Genomic DNA, 21007 nt, shown 5'->3' with positions numbered 1-21007 from the left:
CTCTCGTGGGCACCAATTCTGGAGCATAGCTGGTGGTCCTTCCTTTCCTACCTGTCACTTCCCCTTGGGGCTTCTCTGTGCTTCCACCAGAAGGGCAGTAATAGGAACAATAGCAGCAGATCTTACTACAATTTGAAAGGCTAAGGGATCTTGGCCACCACCCCTGCCCCCTCCAGCTCTCTGCTGTCTTGCTCTCCAAGGCTGTGCCTCCACAGTCTGTCTCTGCTGTCTTCTACCTGTGGCTGCATGTCTGTCTTCCCTGCCTGGATGGCTCTCCTTACATCACACTCTTTCCTCTAAGGCAGTGGTTCTCAACCTTGGCTGCACATTAGAATCACCTGGGAATCTTTTTAAAATCCTGATTTCTGGGCCTCATCCTCTGGAAATTCTGTTTCTTTGTTACTAATGTTGTGGCCCCACCCCATAACAAAGAAACAGAATTTCCGGAGGATGAGGCCCAGAAATCAGGATTTTAAAAAGATTCCCAGGTGATTCTAATGTGCAGCCAAGGTTGAGAACCACTGCTCTAAGGGCAGAGCCAGGCCCAGTCTAACCATCTTCTGGAACTGGCATGGGGACCAGCACAGGAGAAGGCCTAACACAGATGCAGGGCCCTCCTGCCTCTGGGCCTACGGCCATTCTGCCCCTTGGATCTTGAAGCAGAACTCAGTGGGAACAGCATGGGCTCTGGAGCCAGACTGACTGGGTTCAAATCTTGGCTGCAGCATTCACTAGCTATGTGGCCAATGACTTCGCCCAGTGGTTCTCAACCTTCCTGATGCTGCGACCCTTTCATACAGTTCCTCATGTTGTGGTGACCCCCAACCATACAATTATTTTCGTTGCTACTTCATAACTGTAATTTTGCTACTGTTATGAATCGTAATGTAAATATCTGATATGCAGGATATATTTAGGCGATCCCTGTGAAAGGGTCGTTCGATCCCCAAAGGGGTCGTGACCCACAGGTTGAGAACCGCTGACTTAGCCTCTTTATAACTCAGTTTCCTCATCTGTAAAATAGGAATGACCATAATGAATGGCCTCACAGCCATTTACAGTAGACACTGACTTATAGATATTAAAATTCTTACAACAGGACGGTCACCTACCAAATAAGCTCTATATAAAAGTTTGTTGAGTAACAGGCAAGGAGGAGGGAAAACATACCTCCTAGGAATAAGGGCACAGAATCTGTGATTCAGACAGTGGGAATGGCCCTGAATGCTCTCAGGCCACTGAGCTCGGAACCCCTGGCGAGGCTAATGGCCCTGTGTTCTTGGGGCTATGGGACTACCATGGACTTGGGCCCCTGGTTCTAAGCAGCTGTGAAATCACAATTGGGTCTTCATCCCCATGAGACGAAGACTCAGTTTCCTCATCCTTAGATTGGTATTTGGTACATCACAGAGTTACTATGGTGATTAGAAATAAGAAACGTTAATTTCGTCCTTTTTTGCCTCCTAGTCATTAACCTGCCCCTCCCATCACCTTTCATTGTAATAACTTACATAATATACATTAGTTCATATTTGTATTTCCTCTAGCATCTTGTTCAGCACTTGGCATAATGTTGTGAAAGCTTCAACAATGTTTACTGAATGACTGACTGAATGAATGGCACTTATAACTCCTTTATTGTTGCTCTGTCCCATGTCGTAGCATCCCCAGGATTTACACTTGACACTTGAATCTATTTCTGCATAAACTGCCCGAACTTGAACAGGTCCTACTTGTTATTATACAGGTTGGCCTTTTTCTGCAGACGGCGCACGTAGTGATTCTCAGACTTGAGGCGGTGTCAGAATCACCTGGAACGCTTGCCAAAATGGGGATTGTTGGGTTCCACCCTCAGAGTTTCTGATTTATTGAGACTGAGATAAGGCCGGTGAATTTGCATTTTCAAGTTCCTCAGAGATGCTGGGCCTTGACTTTGAGAACTACTGAGTGTCATCTTCCATCCCCCTGGGGACACATTCCATGTATCTGCTGTCTTTTCTCCATCAGTCACTTTAAATCTTACTCCCATCTCCCACCCCACTCCACTCCTGAAACTGCCAATGGGCATAATATACCCTTGACCCAGGATCCCCCATTTCCTCAGGACTTTATTCCAATGCAATAATAATAAAAAAGCAAATACACATATGTTATGTAGAGAACACTGGAAAACACGGCTTCATTTATTCCAGGGGCTTCTCAACCTTGGCACTATTGACATGTTGGGTGGGACTGTCCTTTGTTGTGTGGGTCTGTCTTGTGTATTTTAGGATTGTTGACAGCACCCTTGACCTCCACCGCAGAAGCCAGTAGCTCCCCAACTCCTATTACAAATATCTCCAGACACTGCCTAATGACCCCAAGTGGGAGTACAGGGCAGAGTTGCCCCTGGGTGAGAACCAGTGGTAAATACATATGAATGTATGACTGACATTAGTAGATACCAGCATTTGCTTGGTACCTTAAACATATCTGTAATCCTCATGGCAACACTATAAGGTGGTGACAATTTCCTTTGTTCTATAGAGGAGGGATTGAGGCCCAGAAGGGTTCACCTTAAACACAGAAAGCAGGTGAAGGGACCAGGTGGGATTTGAACCTGGTGCTGCAGCCTGCAGAGCCCTGCTCTCTCCCTCAGGCAGCTCTGCTCCTTTCCTGAAGAGCAAACAAACACTTACAGCCTCATAAATGTCTAACGAGAGGGGACCGGTTCAGTAAATTATGGTGCGTCCCCCGATGGAATATTATGCAGCTATTAAAATGATGGAGTGCCATTAAAAGGAAAACTCTGTAACAACATGGAAAAATGCTAACTGGATTACATTAAGTTAAAAAAAACAACACAGCAGCAAATAAAATTGTGATTACCACTATGAGAAAGTATAACTGTGCTGAAGTGTTAGATGGGAGGTATTAAGGATAATTTTCTTTTCTGCTTTGATATCCATTGTTATCAGAATGTCTTTGCAATCATTATTTTTAAGTAGCAGCACAGTAACGAAATCTGAGATGTTAGTTTGCCATTGGCCCTTCTTCCATCTGAATTAGTGGAATAAAGCTGCTTTAAATTCTTTGAGTGTGGGAAGGGTTTAAGACACTCTTACACCGCCCCCCAAGAACACTGTTGCATGTATGTTTCTGAACTAGGACATCTCCCCTTGCACTGACCAGCTTCCCCAACAGAGCAAGCTGCAAGCACAGAGAAACGTCTCTGAGGGCATCGGTGTGGATCACTGGGAGCAGGGCTTGTAGGAGCACGCGGTCTGTGAACATCAGCTGTGTCTGCCTGTCAGCGGGTACTGAGCGGAGCACCGGCCTCATGCATTATGCATAGAGAGTGGCCTGGCACCCTGGCCCAGCCGCGCAGGAGAAGTCGTGCATAAGGAACATCTGATGAACTGATTGGAATGTCAAAATGTCATTAAGGATAAATTAATAGATGTGTTACTTTGGCTGGAAGAGGCCATGCCAGCAAGACAACAGGCAGCCGGCGGGCTGTTCCCTGGCGCAAGACAGGCAACGTTTGCAAGAGATTCATGGTCTTTGTGCAATGTGAGGGGCTTTGCTGGGAGAAGAATAAACAGAAATGCTCCAGCACTTAAGCGCCGTAAAATCACAAGCATGAGATAAATTAATTAGCGTACACTAGGAAGGCGGCTGGTCCGTCTGCACTCCTGGGGAAAGCTAGAACGGATGGCACTGGGCTAGAGATGACAGTCTCCACACCAGCCTCCTAAAGAAATTTAGGAGCAATTGAATTTAATGTGCAATCATAAACTGCAGCTGATGGAAAGATAGGTCGGGTATGCGTTTGTGTTTTCATGGATACTATTTCTGTCTACTGTTTCACGCTCTTTGTGTCTGTAGGTCAAGTGTCTTAGGTGATAGGTGACTGGGGAGACCTGTGGCTGCCACTTGCTTCTAATGCCGCAGGAGGAAATTATAGTGCCTCAATGCAAGGGGCAACTCAGGGGAGCCTGACTCCCCTGTGGTATCCTACATAGGGGGTGGTCCATTCTCCCATGACGGGAGGCTCACTACCTCACATTCAACTTCTTCTATTGTCAGACAGGCATTGTTAGAAAGTTCTTTATACTTCCTTAGACTCTTCCTCCTTATAACTTAACAACAACAGCATAAGTAACAGCAAGAACAGCTAATGCGCATTGAGCATTTGCTAGGGGCTAGCCACTGGGACATGGTCAAGTTATAACCTTAACATGTGTCATCCCCACTTCCCAGTGTAGGAAACTGAAGACTAGAGAGGTGAGAGATATGTTCAGGACCACACAGCTAGTTTATAGGAAAGCCAAGATCCACACATAGGCCTGCCTAAAACCAAGTCTTAACATTTTAATTATCACACAGTTCTAAGTTCCATAACTTCCACTCATGGAATAGAGCCCAGCTTTTAGAGCACCACAACATAAAAGAAGGCAAACCAGAGAGGAATGAACCTTTTGAGCCCATATTGGGCACTTTGCTAAGCACCTGGCCTGGGTTGGTTAACCTAATCCATTTTTCATGCAACCGTCCTTTTTCTCCATCTGAGACCTCTTTTCTTGCCTTATTTTTTTTTTGTTCCAAGTACATTTATTTATTTATTTTTTAAATATATTTTATTCATTTTTTACAGAGAGGAAGAGAGAGAGAGATAGAGAGTTAGAAACATCGATGAGAGAGAAACATCGATCAGCTGCCTCCTGCACACCCCACACTGGGGAAGTGCCCACAACCCAGGTACATGCCCTTGACCGGAATCGAACCCGGGACCTTTCAGTCCGCAGGCCGACGCTCTATCCACTGAGCCAAACCGGTTTTGGCCCAAGTACATTTATTTTTAAAATATACAATAACCAGTGTCATTTCTACATATTAACAATGAATAATCAGAATATGGTGTGTGTGTGTGTAGGGGGAATACCACTTACAATAGCATGAAGAAAACAGAACATTCAGTATAAGTCCTCCCAAACATGCATGGGACCTGCATGCAGAAAACTGCAAGAGAATGCTGAAAGAAATCAAAGCAGACCCATGCCAACGAAGAGACAAACCATGTCCTAGACCAGAGGACTGGGTGTTAAGTCATCGATTCTCACCACATTGATCTGCCGATTCACTGCGAGCCCAATCAAAACCCAGCAGGGCTTCTTTCTTGCAGATACCAACAAGCTGATTCTAAAAATGCCATTGCACATTTATTTTGAAAGTGAAACGAGGAAGCCTCGAACCTCAACTCCCCAGAAAATGCAAGCTGATGACGCCTGTTGTCATGTTAAACATCATAGTCACCTGGGTGCATTTTTAATAGTGATTCTCTATGTCTGAGATGGCTGACTTTGAATGAAGTCCTCTCCATGGCACTATCCTATTTACAAGACACCAGAAACAAAAACAAGTTAAGGGACACAAGATTACTCTCCAATAAAGATTATACAATTTCATATAATTGTAAAAAGATGAATGATTTTTGTTCTTGTTTGATTCTTGTCCTATTTATGTAGTGAGTGCATGTAAAGTAATAAAGTAACCTGACTGGCGTGGCTCAGTGGTTGAGCATTGACCTATGAACAGGAGGTCATGGTTCAATTTCCGGTCAAGGCACATGCCCAGGCTGTGGATTTGATCCCCAGTGTGGGGCGTGTAGGAGGCAGGCGATCAATGCTTCTCTCTCATCACTGACGCTGCTATCTCTCTCTCCCTCCCCCTTCCTCTCTGAAATCAATAAAAATATATTAAAAATAATAAAATGGTTGGTATAGTTTTCTCTCCCCTTTATTATACTTTGGGGCAATGGTAAAACATTCAGGTAGGGACCACCTTTGAACCTTACTCATCACATAGTCTACCTGATTTCAGAGGCTGTAATCATTATTAGTTTTGCTAAAGTAGCTCCTTCAGAATCCTGTCACACCTTCTTCTCAGTCCATGACAAGAACATAGCCCCAGGAATCGACAACTATCTGTTCCATGGATCTCTTTTTACACACAGCCCGTGCCCCTGGCCAATTTGATGAGCTTTTATTGCCTTACATTTAAAATACTTCCTCATCAGAGCGACTTGCTGATTTCATGAGGTATCTATACGTAAGTGCTTTATAAACTGAAAAACACAAGTAGACACAGTACTATCTATAATAATAAAAGCATAATATCCTAATTAGACCAGATGTCCTTCTGGATGACCTTCCGGATGAAGCCAGGGCTTTGAGGGAAGCCCAGGTCCCGGGTGCTGGAGGGAAGCCCGTTCTGGCAGCTTGAGGAAGGAAGGCCTATTCTTGCACGAATTTCGTGCATCAGGCCTCTAGTAAAACATAAAGCACAATAATAATAACTGCAATGTTCTGAGCACCTTTTGTGCATCAGACATAGAGCTCCTTGTTAGGTATGGATTACATTATCGCAAGTAACCTAGAAAATCCCATAGCAGCCTTCACATTTGGTACAACTGTCCCTCATTCACAGAGGAAACTGAAGCTCAGAGAAGTTAGGTTAGAAAGCAGCAGAGGCCAGGATTCCAACCCAAATGCAGGAGTTCATGCTCCCTTTACTACAATACTACTTCTCGCTACGGAGTATTGTTTCCTTCGCCCTTCAGAGTCAAGGCACAGGCACAGTGCAACACCATTAAGGAGTGGGAGGTGAGATTGCGGAAGTATAATTTATTGAGCAAATTGCACCCAGCCTAGAAGGCTGAAGAAACCCTGTATATAGTAGGTGCATACACTTTGAGTCAGCCATAATCTCCTGGAAGACCCTTAGATTCCACATTTCCCGTAGCATTGCTGAATAAAGCAAAGACAAAAGTGTGGCATAAAATCCCTTATCAATCATATCTGAGCTTAGATTTTTCATCGGAAGTTGTCTCCTTGGTGGTAGATGTCCAAATCATAAATGACATGAGAAAGAGAGAATAAGGTAAAACACAGATTGTCTTAGCTTTTCTCCATTTCCCAAAATAGTGCATTGTCGTTAAGCTGTTTTGCAAAACAAAACAAGCCTTCTTTAGTCTGGAGGCTCAATTTGGTTTATAACCTTAATAAAACCATATTTTCACTCTTACAAAAGTCAAGTCTCCCATTAAAAACAGGTTAATGACCACACTAATCTTTCAATTCTTCCACTTAACGTGGGTGGTTGCAATATACACAAATTCCCACCCTCTTAGGATATTCTCTGCACAGTCGTCCTGAGCCATTGGAATGAAAAAGTGCCCCAGAAAGAAGCTCAGCCAATGTTTTCTAATTCTGCTTAAAAGGAGACTTCATTCATAAACAGAAGTATTGGGCCCTTGAGGGTTCATTGATGAAGAGAATGCTTATGAGCAGATATTTCTCAAGAGATTGATCGTGGCTGAGGGGTCTTTACTCCTCACAGGGAACCAACACCACTTTGGGGAGTGATTGTTATGAGAAATTAAATACTATTTTAAAATGAGCCTGGGGCATTTTTGCTATTCATTACATGGCCTCTCCACGTTTATTAACAGAATAAGAATTATCTACTTCAATATTTAAAGGAAGGAAATGGTGCTGTCAAATAGCATTCTATCTGCGATGAACTGGGCCCTCCAAACTCAGGTTCCATCATCCAAACCAAAGACGTAACTATTTGATGATGCCATGAGACCAAATTCTTAACTGAGGGTTACGTGGCCAGACACAGATCTCAAGCTACTCTTCCAATAGCCTATGTGCTATGATTCTAGCTTCTCAAACTCTCCCAGATGGATGGGTGATTCTCAATCATGGAACAGCTGTCCCAGGGAACTTGAAAATGTCTAGGCCTCAGTTAAGACTAATGCAACCCATCCTCCAGTCTTTCTTTATAGGTTGTGGCTTATAATCCCCTTTACCTGGCTGCCTCTGCAAACATACAGCAACTGCTCTGAGCTCCGTCCCCAGAAAGGAGGAAGGATTTCCACTGGGCCTGTGCAGAATCATGCCTCTTCTAAGGCAGGTTTTGGCCGGAACATTACAAAAGACAAGCCTGTCTCCTACCCCTTTCATTTAGACACAACCATGGCAGCCCTTCTACCTTCAACCACCACCTTTTTTTCCTACCTACTGGTCTACAGCCTTTCTGTATGACAGTGCCATTGACTACCCTGTGGTTCTGCCCAGGATCATTAATTAACTCTCGCGGATCCCCTCGCTGCTATCAGCAGGGAGGATGCCAAGATGAGGGATGTCCTACCCAATTGCTCAGAGAAGGAAATTGGTAAAGTTTAAGAATCACCATCTCAGTTGTCCTACTTCATTCTATTTGACGAACTCTTCTCTGTCACTTAGTTTGGTGGTGACAACCTCTATCACCCCACATCCCTCAGCACATCCAACCGCTGCTATGTGCTCGCTCAGCTCTAGCATTTAATGAATGACAATGATTTTAAGACAGTGAAGCCAGAAAGAAAAGGGGTGACTATGTCATTTCTTTAGGGAACCATTTTGCATCTGGCCTATACCAGGCACCCTGGCAGGACTGTTAGCAGGTGGGATCTTTCCTCAACACAGAGTCCAACTTCCTCCCTTTGTTATGGCATCACTGCTCCTCTTCATGTATTTATAACATTATGTTATAACTATTTGTTAACATGTCCAAGTTGCCTTTGACCTCCTTGAGAGAAGGATATTTCTCCCTAAATACATAAGACCTAGCTCGGAGTGTAGCACCAAGAAATTGCTCAGTAAATGCTTAAGAATGAAAGAGTGTGCCATCGAAACATCAGAGCTGTTCTGAAGTGCAGCGTTATTACCCCCATTTTCCATATGAGAGACTGACATGAGGGTGGAGTTAAGTGACTTAACTGAAACTGTGGGGCTGGAATGCCCAGGCTCTCTCCCGCATGGCACAGTTGTCTATGTAGTCATATCTTGCTAAGTACCTCTCAGCCCAACCAGACAACTAGGTAATCGGTGGGAAAGCACTTTGGAAGAGATAAAGCAGCATATAGTACAAACAAGATGTAATCGTTATCATCCTCATCACTGCAGAGCTTAACTAAAGCACCTCCTTCCATTAAAAGCACGATGCTGAGCACTTAGGCATCTTCCCGTTTGTGTATCTCAGAATCCTCTTCTAGCTGCGAGAGTCACTCCCGCTTTGGGGATGCTTGCTGGAGGCAAGCGCTTTCAGCATGAAACCCAGTCCTGCCCTGATGACCCATTGCTAAGGACACTCGCACTGGGCTCTTGGAAACCTGGTTCTCTGCTCTGGCTGGCTCAGCGCAAAGATCTCACTACAGTCTCTTTTGTGCTACTCCGTGAGCTCCCCCAGGCAGAAGCTATGAGTGAAGATGGGCACAGCCCTTGTGCCCAGCACAGGCACAGGTGAGAAAAAAATGCCTATGAATGAATGGCTGCCCAAGGGAGGACTTTGTAGAGTTTATTTATCATCAGTGAGCAACAAAGAGGTGACTCCAATTAGTTGGTGTACAGTGTCCACAGGCAATGAAGTGTGTGTGTTCAGGGGAGGAGCACACCACATGCTCAAATCCACTTGACGCTAGAGGCCCAAATGAAGAAAAGCCAAAGGGAGTGTCACAGGTGCGCTCCCTGAGAACTAGAGGCCGAGACAAAGATTGACAAGTGGGAGATGAATTATGAGGAAATTCTGGGGTCAATCTATGTGGAAGGGAAGAGAGCAGACGGGGAGGGAAGGAAAACGTGGGCAGAAGGGGAAGCTGAATGGCGATGCATTTGAAGTGATGACTTGAGCCAACCCCATGGAAAGTTCTGAAGCTGGGGTGACTTTTCCACCCCTGTGTTGACAGAATATATACATGACCTTGGGGGAGGCAGCTCTGAGTGGCAAGTGGTCCAGGAGGGGATTTTAGCCAAGAGCTGACTGCCAGCAGCAAGGAGAGTAACCTTCATTCTTGCAGGGGGAGCTGAGCAGCACATCACCGCGTCTGCCACAGGTCACCCCTCTCTGTCAACAGAGAAACCTTCTCCTCCCCCCTCTCCTTTTACATCTTCTTTACAAAGTTCAAATGCATACACAGAATAGAAGCATTTAGGATCACAGGCAGACCTTTCTAAGCCTCAGGACATCCTTAATACCTGCTTAGTATCAGAACTTAAAGTATAAACGTAAAACCTAAGTAGAAACATCTTTCACCACCTTTGGAGGGGAAATGCTCATTTGTATTCCCCTGATTAAGGTGACAGGTTCTGCCTTGTAGATTTGCTGTGTTTGGTGCTCATGACTGATGTGTTTAGACTCTACTTCAATAGAGTAAACAGTAAAGCACCATTCAGTCACACCCCTCTCCAAGTCTATCTGTACACAAGATGTACCAGTGCATTCATATCTATCTTGTTCCAGCAGTATTCATTAATTTTATCCATTTATAATTGTGGCATGTGAGTACATTTTGAAACCTAAAACCAAAATACAATTACAAAATTGATCTGAAAGCTGTGCTGTCACTTTCTGCCAAAATAAATAAAAATGCATATGAACTAACTTCCAGAGAATGGAAAAATGTAACTCCATGGGAGATAAAACAAAATGGGGGGCAGCCACCTCACACGTACGCTCATTTGTGTGTGTATTCATTCATGTCAACAACACAATCTTATGACGCCTGATTTGTTCTGGGCACCAGGCTAGTCACTGGGAAACGGACGATGAGGAATACACAGTCCTCCTCGACAAGGAGATAGATGTGCAAACACACCAAGGGCATTATAATCCACGGACGGTTCCTGAATGAATGAGTCAATGGGTGAATGGATGAAAGGGGAAGGCAAGAACAAAAATATGAGCCCAGGACTATGTGGGAGTTGGGATGGCTACCTAAATCGGAGAATACCATCTTCCTTCTTATTTGTTCATTAGTATTATTTAAATATATTTTTATGGATTTCAGAGAGGAAGGTAGAGGAAGACTGAGATAGAAACATCAATGATGATAGAGAATCACTGATTGGCTGCCTCCTGCACGCCCTCTACTGGAGATAGAGCCTGCAACCCGGGCATGTGCCCTGACCAGGAATCAAACCGTGACTCCTGGTTCATAGGTTGACGCTCAGCCATTGAGCTACACCAGCTGGGCCCATTTTCCCTTTTTGAAGGTATTGGACTTTTCCAGGCACAGAAGCTGGGTAGGTGTGCCAGAAAGAGGGCACCGCAAGTGCAAAGTACAAGGGAGGGACAGTTACATTGGGGTGATGTGAGGATGTCAGGAGAGGAGTTGTTCTCAGAGTTGTCATACAAAGTAATCATCTGAGAAGTGGCTTAGAATGCATATCCCCAGGCCTCACCCCCAAAGGGCAGGGCCAGGGAATCAGAATTCTCACCACAGTCTTCCTCTTGGCAGAACAGCAGAAGGATGACAGGCATCCTGACTTGCCTTCCTGGTAATGCTTTAGATTTTTCACCTGCCAGCATGTTTGCTGTTAGCTTTTGGTAATTGATACTTACCATTTTAAAATGGTTTCCTTTTATTCTTATTTTTTTCATCTTTATTTGAAGTGACTGATGAATTATATAAAATGCTTTTTGAGTATCTTTTGATATAGTCATTTTAAATTCCTCTTTAAATGCATCGAGGCAATGATATTTGACTTGTAATATTTACTGTGCAAATCTGTGTGCATTTGAGAAAAGGAGGCAGTTTCTTACTTTGGTTGAAGACCTACTATTATGCTAGACATTTCCCAAACATTACCTCATTGAATCCTTGCAAGATCTCTATGAGACATGCATTTTTTGGTTAATCCTCACCCAAGAATATTTTTCCATTGATTTTGAGAGAGTGGAAGGAAGGGGGTGAGACAGAGAGCGGGAGACATCACTGGGAGAGAGACACATTGATTGGCTGCCTCCTGCATGCGTCCTGACCAGGGCCAGGACTTGAGCCTGCAACCCAGAGGTATGAGCCTTGGACCGGAATTGAACCAGGACCCTTCAGTCCGTGGGCTGATGCTCTATCCACTGAGCCAAACCAGCTAGGGTGAGCTATGCATTTTTAAATCTCCACTTTACACATTAGGAAACTGAAATTCAGAAAAAAACTGAGTGGCTTGTCCAGGTCACCAATGCTAGACAGGGGAAAGGGTCCCTAAAACCCCAGAAATAAGGAAGATACAACGTCAGGAGTTACCTAAAAGTGGTAGCTCTTTGTTTCTTTTTAAGAACAGGTCATCTCCCTAGTGACTGTCACTGTTTTACCTTTTAATTTCATCTTGTTCTTTCATTCATCCACATACTTTCTAGGATTTCACTGTGCATGTGAGGGGCACCATGGGAAACACCCCAATGAACAAGAAACATCCTTAAGACATACTTGCTCCCGCCCGTGAGAACAAAGTCGCCGCAGTGAGAGTTTGGAGAAAAGGCCGTTCTCCCGGGTGGAGAGAATCAGGGAAGAGTTCCTGTAGGAGCCAGGGTTTGATCTGGACCTTGAAGAATAGATGTTGGATTTGAATATGTGGAAATGTGGAGAGAGAGGAAGAATACGGGAAAAGCCCAAGAATCCCAGTGTGTCCGCAGACAGGGACGAGCCCAGACCACCACTCTCTGCCTCTGTGCACCCGCGCAAAGCCTCCGTCCAAGGCCAAGTGCGTGAGGTGAGTGCTCCCTCCGCCAGAACAGCTGAAGATGTCTTAGTGCTTTTACACGAACGACTACACTAACATGTCTCTGCTCGAAACAATGCCTGCGCCCATCACACGCCTGGCGGTAAATCAGCCTGTGAACACAGGAAAGGCGAGGAGGACTCGGGAGGAGCATTTCTGTCAGCTCAGAGGGTGAGGGTAACAGCTGCGCTGTGTAACATGCCGCCCTTGTGTTGGCCACACTACACTCCCACTCTCTGATCGCCCCTGATGAAAATGCTGGAGAGTAAGTCACGGTGGTCATCACCACTTTGCAGATGAAGAAACTGAGGCTCAGAGTGGTTCCATGATGGTTCAAGGTCAGAACAGTTTGAGGAAGAGGAGGCAGACCTAGAATTGTGATGGAGGCCTGACATCCAAACCCACATTGTTCTCATTTTCTGGTGTGTGCACTGGACAAGGAAGGCTCCTGTTCTAGACTCTCCTGTGTCCCTGGATCTCAGGCCCTTCTGTCTGTGGCTGTCTTTATTCTGCTCATTAGAGCTCCCCTCACTCTAACCCCTTGATACCCCTGATCTGGCCGCCCAGTACTTTCAGCTCGGACCATGTGGCAAATCATGAGGACCACAAAGGCAGGATTGCCCCAACGGCCTCTGTGCTAGCCAGGAATAGCCACCACTTCTCGTCCCTAGCAAGGTACTGATGGCCATGCTCAGAACTGAAGCTCTCCAGGCAGCCAGTCTGGCATCTGAATCCTGGGTGTCCCGCAGCCTGGCCAAGGGCTCTCCTAGCACATGGTCCAGGCAGGACTCCATTCCTTCCCTGAAGAATAGGAATTGGTGAAAAGGATGAGTATGACTTGGGGGTATGTAGTCCTGGGTTCAAACCCTAGCCCTGTCACATCCTGGCTGTGGAATGTACTAATATACAGGTCCTCAAACCTCAGTCTTAATGTCTAAATATACTCAACACAATAGCACGTATCTTGAAGGGCTTGTAAGCATTAGAGGGGCCTGGCACATGGTAGCTGCCAACTGGGAATTCTTTTCGACTTCCGCCCCTTTCTAGGCTGGTTCAGGTGTGCTGCATTCACCTTTGTGTCTGCAACAGCAAACTCAAGGTGCAGCTCATAGTAGAGCTCAATGAAACAGGACAAATCTTGAACTTCATCCTGTCTGTATCTCCAAAGTCTAGGGAAGAGATTGGCAAAGTAGGACCCTCAGCTTAAATCTGGCCCACTGTCTGATTTTTTAAAATAAAACTTTTTTGTAATAAATCCATGCTCATTCATTTAATTGTTTATGGCCACTTTCATGTCATGATGTCAGCATTGAGTAGATGCAATGGAGACAGTCTGAGTCTGCAAAGCCAAAAATATTTACTTGCAGAAAAAGTTTGGGGACCCCTGCTCTTGTGTATGGGAACTTTCAGTGGAGGGGGGGAACCTGTGAGGGTCTTTGATGAAGAAGACATCCCCCAGCTTCTTCCTCACCCACACGTTATATCCTCTTTTCGTGGTTTTTCTATTTTTCTCTTTAGCTGTCCGGACCATCACATAACTTCTCTATCACTCATTTCCTTTCATATGTTGTTTATTTTCTATCAACTCCACTATAAAGCTCCACGTGGGCAGGGATTTTTGTTTGTTTTGCTCTTATATCCTGAAACTTTGACCAGTGCCTGGCACACAAGTGGGCACTCCACAAATATTTGTTGAATGAATAAACATGGATTTTATGGAAAAAAGTTGTTCAACCAAAGTGTGTTGGAGGCTTTCTCTTTCATGGACTAATTTTGAACTTTTCAAGGAACCTAGTAACTTCTCTCCCTCTCCCCCCTACACACACAACCCCTGGGAGAAGAGTATTATTTTTCTTATCTTAGAGATGAGACAACTGAGACTCTGGTTAAGTCAGTGCTTCTCAAACTTGAACATGTACATGAGTCACCAGGGATCTTGCTACCATGCAGGTTCTGACCCAGGAGGTCCAAGCAGGAACCAAGGTACTCCCAGGAGGTGCTCCCTGTCCCTAAACACTCTACCTCCAGTCCTTCCCTTCTGTAGCCACCCCACCTCCAGCATCTTCTGCACGGGCCCCTCGACTTTACCTACACACGTGCCCAGAACTTTCTGATCCTTCAAGTGGCTAATCTTACATTTCTCCACTATTTCAGGGCCTTTGGTTAAAAATAATTTCTTCTTTTCGTGGGCCCCAGACAGGCTGGCTTCCTTTCTCAACTCTACCCCATGACCTGTACGGGTGACTACTGATGGCCAAATGTCAGGGCTATGCCCACTCCCTCCACTTCCATCTGTCTGCAGCAACTCTGCTATTGTCAACCTCTCCTCCTGCAATGGCCTTCTCCTTGTGGTCCTTATAGCTCTCTTTCTGCTTCTATGTCAGCTTTTCCAAGTATTCTCTTCCTTCAAACATTTCACCATGGGCTGGCATGAGTTTCACATTCTACGATCTGTGACTCAGAACTCCAAGTCTGCACCAATTGAAGGGCTTTTGGTTATCCCTGTACCTTGAACTACAAGCACCTGCATATTTATCTCCTACACTCCCAAACTGTTCATGTTTGATTTCATCAGGGTGTCCAGCATAATCAATGCATGATAGAGAGTGGGCATCCAAAGACAGTGCCATGTACACTGGCTAAGAGACTGAAAGGGTGAGGTGCCCAGAGGTTGTGATGGGTCATTACATGCCCACAGAGACTGTGGAACATCTATGCCATAAGAACCCCTGGAAGATCAAGGAGATCTCAGGGGCCACCATGATAATGCCTTGGCCCCTTACAGTTTCTGAAAGGGGAAAGTAAGTAGTATTTCATGAGTGGCAACTTTGTGATAAGCACTTTACAAAATCATCTCATTTCTTCTTCAAGGTAACTCTATGAGCTAGGCACACTGATCCTACTTTAGAGCTAAGAAGAAGGAATCTCAAAGAGTTCAGAACATTTTCTCAAGGCTGCTTAACTGATGAGCTAACGTCCTAGTCATCTCTCCTACCACAGAGATGGGACTTGAACCCAGGGCTGCATAATTCCAAAAGCTCATAATTCCAGTATTGTGTCCTACCCCTATCCCTTTGAAGATGCAGTTCCCTTTGTTCAGAATTCTTATTTCTTCAATATTGGGTAAACCTGTCTCTAAAAACACTGATAACTATCCCTGCCCCATTAACAGTGAGTCACCCAACCAAGTGCGCTTACACCACCGTGCATACAGACACCTCTCAGTTGACGTGTCAAGTATTTGGTGTTATGCTAGTCTCTCAGGTAGGCTTGAGCACTGTTAGGGTGAGGCTCCAAGTCCTGGTCATCTCTCCAACCACAGTGTCTGGAATATAATGTGCATGTTCAATGTCTATTTGACAAGTGAATGAATGAGCAAAGGAAGCAAGTTCGTTGGTACTCCTAGTGTTGCTGGCGGGGCTCTGTTGATTTCTAGATAACACACAGGTAGTAATATCAGAATCTTATCTGCTTATTGCCTGGATCTAGTGACCTGTGGCCCTAAGAACTGAGCAGAGTGGGTGGAAGGGGCTTTTAGCTCCGTCTTCATCTGTGAAGGCTTCGGCAGATGATCACTGACAGTCATGGCCCCTCTCACAAGGCTGGGTTTCCCGGGGTGGAGGACAACATGGAATGATGGGCAACATACTTTACCAGGAGTCAGGCATTCTGAATTGAATCCCATAGTTTTGATAACTGAATGTGTGATTTCATATACCTCTCTGGACCTTGATTTTAAGGTATGGAAAATGTGTAATAGGAATATGAGACTAATTCAGTGGTTTTCTAATTTTACATTACCAAGAACCTATTTATGAAATATTTCTCCTTTATCCTCATGTTTTGTAAAGGTCTGGTTTAATACTGAGAAAAATCATCATCATTACTTAGAAAGTGTGATAATAAATGAACCGGCAATCAGCCAACAAAATGCAGTGACAGCATGAGAAAACTCAGGCTAAAACCCAGCTGAGATACGTCTAGTCCAAAGCAAAGACCTGGATGTCACCTGTGAAGCTGTTTTTAGATAAAGTCATGATTCCCTGTAGACTTCCTGAAAGAGTGGAAACAGTTGAGGAATTTCTTCCTAACCTTTAAGCCCCCAGCGCTACACAAATGGACTCCAAAGTTGCTGAGACTGTGAATCTGTTTTATGTGCTCAATTCTTGCAGGAGGATTAGGTTGATCTCTTGCTGGAATTTGAGAATTTCTACCTAGAAAATTACACTGACAACAGAGAAACAGCCCTGCACATCTCCAAAGATAGGGGGTGAAAAATCCAAGATGGCAGAAACATAATGGACACGAATAATGACTGTGTTTTCAAATGGCAAACATCTACACAAAATAAAAACTGGGGCTACAGACGGCTTAGACAGAAGTGACTATGAGAAACCCACAGACGGTTGGTTGGTGCAGGGAATGCATGCTACAGGTTCCCTTACAGGGCACAAAGCAAAGTTAACCCAGGGTCGATACTTACAAGTAATAGGAGTAGGAATAAGCATTTCTTCTATATATTGATGGGCAGTCAGATGAAGGAAATGTCCAAAAAGGGGGAAAAAGAAAAGACAAATAAACAAGAATTAGATTTATATAAAACCTCGATTCTTAGAAATGCACATAGTATTTCAGCATCCCTAAGCTCAAGGAGATGCACGTTTCTCTACTAGTCATCTTTGCTAAGAATCAGACACTTTCGGTGCTAGAAAAAAAATGAGAGCGCCCTCTTCTATGATGGAGAAACGCACTACTCATGCGGAGGAAGCCACCTCTCACATTGGCTATGTCAGTTGCTTGAACGTTCTTTCTTACGGTCACCTGAAACTAGCATTGTTGATGATGACATTTTAGTCTTGGGTCAGATTTCTCTGGCCTGGAACTAGTCTATCACTCTTTCACATGACAGTGCTGCTATGATCAAAGGAAAACCATAATGACTTCTATCTTTTCTGTTTCAGGTCAAATCACATCAGTCTCTATTTAGCAAGGTCATGCCAGAAGCAAGGAAATCGTGTAGCCAGCATCCAAGATGGCTTCCCAGAGATCCACAGGTCCCAGTGCTCATACCTATGTGTACTGTCTTGCCCCACACTGAATCAGAGCAGGCCCTATCTAACCAATAGAATGTAATAGATGTTATGCTTTGGGACTTTCTAGAATAGGTCAAGAAGAAGCCTTGCAACCGGGTCTTTGCAACTCTCATTTGAACCCTGAGTCTCCGTGTCAAAAGTCCAAGTATTCTGAGTTTGACATGCTGGGGAGAGCATGCAAAGAGAGCATGTGAGAGGCCCCAGGAGGGCATAAAGAGCTCCAGCCAGACCAGCAGTTCATAACCAGAGCAAAATTCAAACTTCATGAAAGAGCACTGCACCAACAGAGAGGAATTCCAGTCTTTAGTCTGAAGAGACTACAATGGGAATAAACGCTCTGTGCCTTCATTTCTTAATCTGATTCTTAGACTAGTTGAACTAGGTCAATGACATGGATAAATACCAATTTACATGCTTCGAGCTGTGGAAACATATGATGCCTTAGCATCCCAGTACTACCACTTGCTAACCGATGGCCTCGAGCAAATCACTAAATATCTCAGTTTCTCCATCTCAAGGTTGAGGGTAATAATTATCTATTGGCAAAAGTCACTGTGGGCATTAACATTAAATTATATTAATCTAAATTACATTTATATGATATATAAAGTATTATAAGAAAATTATATGAATCTAAAGCAATAGATTATATTAATCTAAACACCTGAAATAGAGTAGGCCTCAATAAAGACGAATTTATGACCCTACCTCATTCACAAATATAAGGTTTGCCGCTTCTCACTCTGGTGACCAAGAACAAAGTGTTCACCTCTTTAGGGATATTAAAATAGTAATAAAATATACTTAAGTAGCACTATTGTAAAGTCAGGCATTGTTCTTGGCTGTTATCAGGCATTAAATTATGTATTCCTCACAACCACCCTGGCAGATAAGTATTACTATCACCTCCTACATTACAGATGAGGAAACTGAGGCAAAAGGGGTTAAATATCTTGCCTAAGATCACTCAGTTGGTAACCAGATTTGATTGAGACATGGCTCTAAAGCTCATGTTCTTGATCACTAAACGGCTTTTTTTTGAGAAAGGAAGAAAACAGATGTGTGAGTCAGGCATTGAGAGGCCACATATTTATCTCTTCTAACCCGACCCACATCCCCAATAATAGAGCATTATTTTCATTTTTATTTGAGGAATCTCAGGCTCTAAGAGGTCACTCTTCACTAGGTCTAAGGTTTTGTGTATTTTGGGGCCAGTTGCAAGACCTCCATCCTGAGCCAGGATTTCATCACTGTCAGTAGCCCCAGGCTGCACTCAACATTCTGGACCCTCTGGCTTTTATGCTGCTAACCTTCAGGACTCACCTCTGCCTGGACTACCTCCTCATGACAACATGCTTCCTTAGCCTTCAACCTCCACTTCCAAACAGCTTTTCTGAGTTATCCTTTTTGTTACCAAAAGCCAGTGCTATCAAGGCAACTCCAGAATGACTACAACTGACAATCTTTTATTAATTGAGTAGCTTTCCCCAATTAAATGGCAAAGTGTTCCAGGCAGGAATTATAGTTCTTTATTCTGTGACCAAAACACAGTATATATGTGTGCTTTCTGTAAGGCTTAAAGAAGATTTACTGAAGGTCTAAATTTACAAGGATACTGTGATATTGCAAGTAACAGATTGCCTAAGACCAAAAATCCTGCGCAGGAAGACAGCTGTGCTTAGAAAAAAAACCAAAACCCAAACTTAACAAATAATGTACTGCAAAATCTTATTTTCAGCTGGCTTGTAAGACTGACTTGAGACACACTTCCCTTTTTGTTCCACGCTATGTAAACAGGACTAAATTGTCTATTTAACCATCTAGTTGGCCACCTACCAATCCATCTAGCACATACTGGTAAACCAATCCATCCCTCTCTCCATCCAACCATCCATTTAGCTACCCACTAAACTATCTATCCAGTTAGCCCATAAACACACACACACTCATCTAAATGGAGATACTCCCCCTGTGTATCTCCATGCAGCCCCGACTCTATAGGGCCCTGCTTTTAAAAAAAAAAACCAAGTCCAAAGAGCCAAAGGTATACAAAAAGAATTCTAAACTTTAACTTGCATCTTTTACAAACTGTAAGGGAACCCTGTTTGAATCACCCACCATCTCAGAATCCTTTCTGCAACCTTTCATTTTTCAAGGTCCCCTCTACCTATTACAAAACAACCAAGCAACGACAGCAAAACATCCCCTCTCTCTTTTCTCTTCTCTCTTTTTTCCCCTTACATTTTGAATGTAATTGATTTAGCTTCTTCAATTACTAGTAGTAAGTCCTTCCCCTGGTCCCCTGTACCTGTGACCCCATTCTCTGTCTGATGTCCAGTTTAATATCACAAAAGAAAACAACTAACAGCAAGAGAAAAACTCTCTTTGGAGAGTGACAAAGAAGCCCTAAGGCCAAAGAGGATGAGCACTGCAGGGGAAGAATCTAGGGACATCTTATGTATCCTGGAAATATTTGGCCACAACTTTGGTGAAGACTTTGAACCAGTTGGACCCACGAGGAGCAGGGAAAATGGAGCACCATGCCCACGTCCATGAAGGTTAGGGAGAAGACCTCGATCGAGCCAGGGAAGGGGATACAGCAGGTGTTGGACTTCTGGACCCAGGAACTAACTGTGGATCCTGATGGGACTGAAGAGATGCTGATACAGGATCCTGAGTTGTGATGATCTGCCTATCACTTAGGGGTTTCTTTTCCTTTAATAACACTTTCCCTTTAGGTTGCTGAGGACAGTGTTCTCGCCAGCAGTAAGTTAGCGACAGACTCAATCGGCAATGAAGTTTTCCCCATAAGAAGGAGCCCATGAAACCCTTTACTGGCCTTTGGGAATTTCTAGACATGAGAAAACATTGCAGGTCAGTGGAAAGAGTGTCGGTCTAGGCTTAATTTCTCCTTTTCTCCCTCTTTACCTTCCTCCTCTTTTCTTCTCTCTTCCCCTTTGCCCATCCGTACATGATTATCAACTAGTTCAGCAAAACAAATTTTCTCCAAAAGACACTGCCTATGTAAACACTGATTGGCAAACTCCCAACCTCCGCCCACGGCCACAACACCTGAGATTTGCCTCTTGGGGAGAAATGGTGATCATGTGACAGCTGCTGGCTGGGTGTGATGGATGATTTTCATAGAGGTGGAAGATGAAGATATGCAGAAGAGGTTAAAAACACACAAAGGGTCTCCCTTTATACTTGCTCTCACCCAGGAAACAGAAAGCTCTTTCCTCCCTCCCCAAAAGTCACACGTTTCAGAAATAGCTGTTGGGAAGGAAGTGAAATTTCTTCACAAGCTCGCAGACGATGGTGACGTGG

General features: G+C 44.2%; 1 protein-coding gene across 9 annotated transcripts in view; it reads right to left on the bottom strand.

Annotated features, from left to right (window-relative positions):
* The window catches only part of PTPRT (protein tyrosine phosphatase receptor type T), a 943168-nt gene that overhangs the window by 125946 nt on the left and 796215 nt on the right, over nt 1-21007 (bottom strand). For 6 of the 9 annotated variants that reach the window (XM_081096943.1, XM_081096945.1, XM_081096944.1 and 3 more), the window contains one exon: nt 17071-17100. The exons of the other annotated variants lie outside the window; for them this stretch is intronic. In XM_081096943.1, the coding sequence (XP_080953069.1) occupies nt 17071-17100 (30 nt within the window). The remainder of the gene's footprint in view (nt 1-17070; nt 17101-21007) is intronic. 9 annotated transcript variants of the gene reach the window in all.

The sequence above is a fragment of the Myotis nattereri genome (assembly GCF_964212035.1).
Source record: "Myotis nattereri genome assembly, chromosome: 8".
NCBI classification, from domain to species: Eukaryota; Metazoa; Chordata; class Mammalia; order Chiroptera; family Vespertilionidae; genus Myotis; species Myotis nattereri.
The sequence above is the reverse complement of the archived record's forward strand: the minus strand, read 5'-3'. Positions and strand labels throughout refer to the sequence as shown.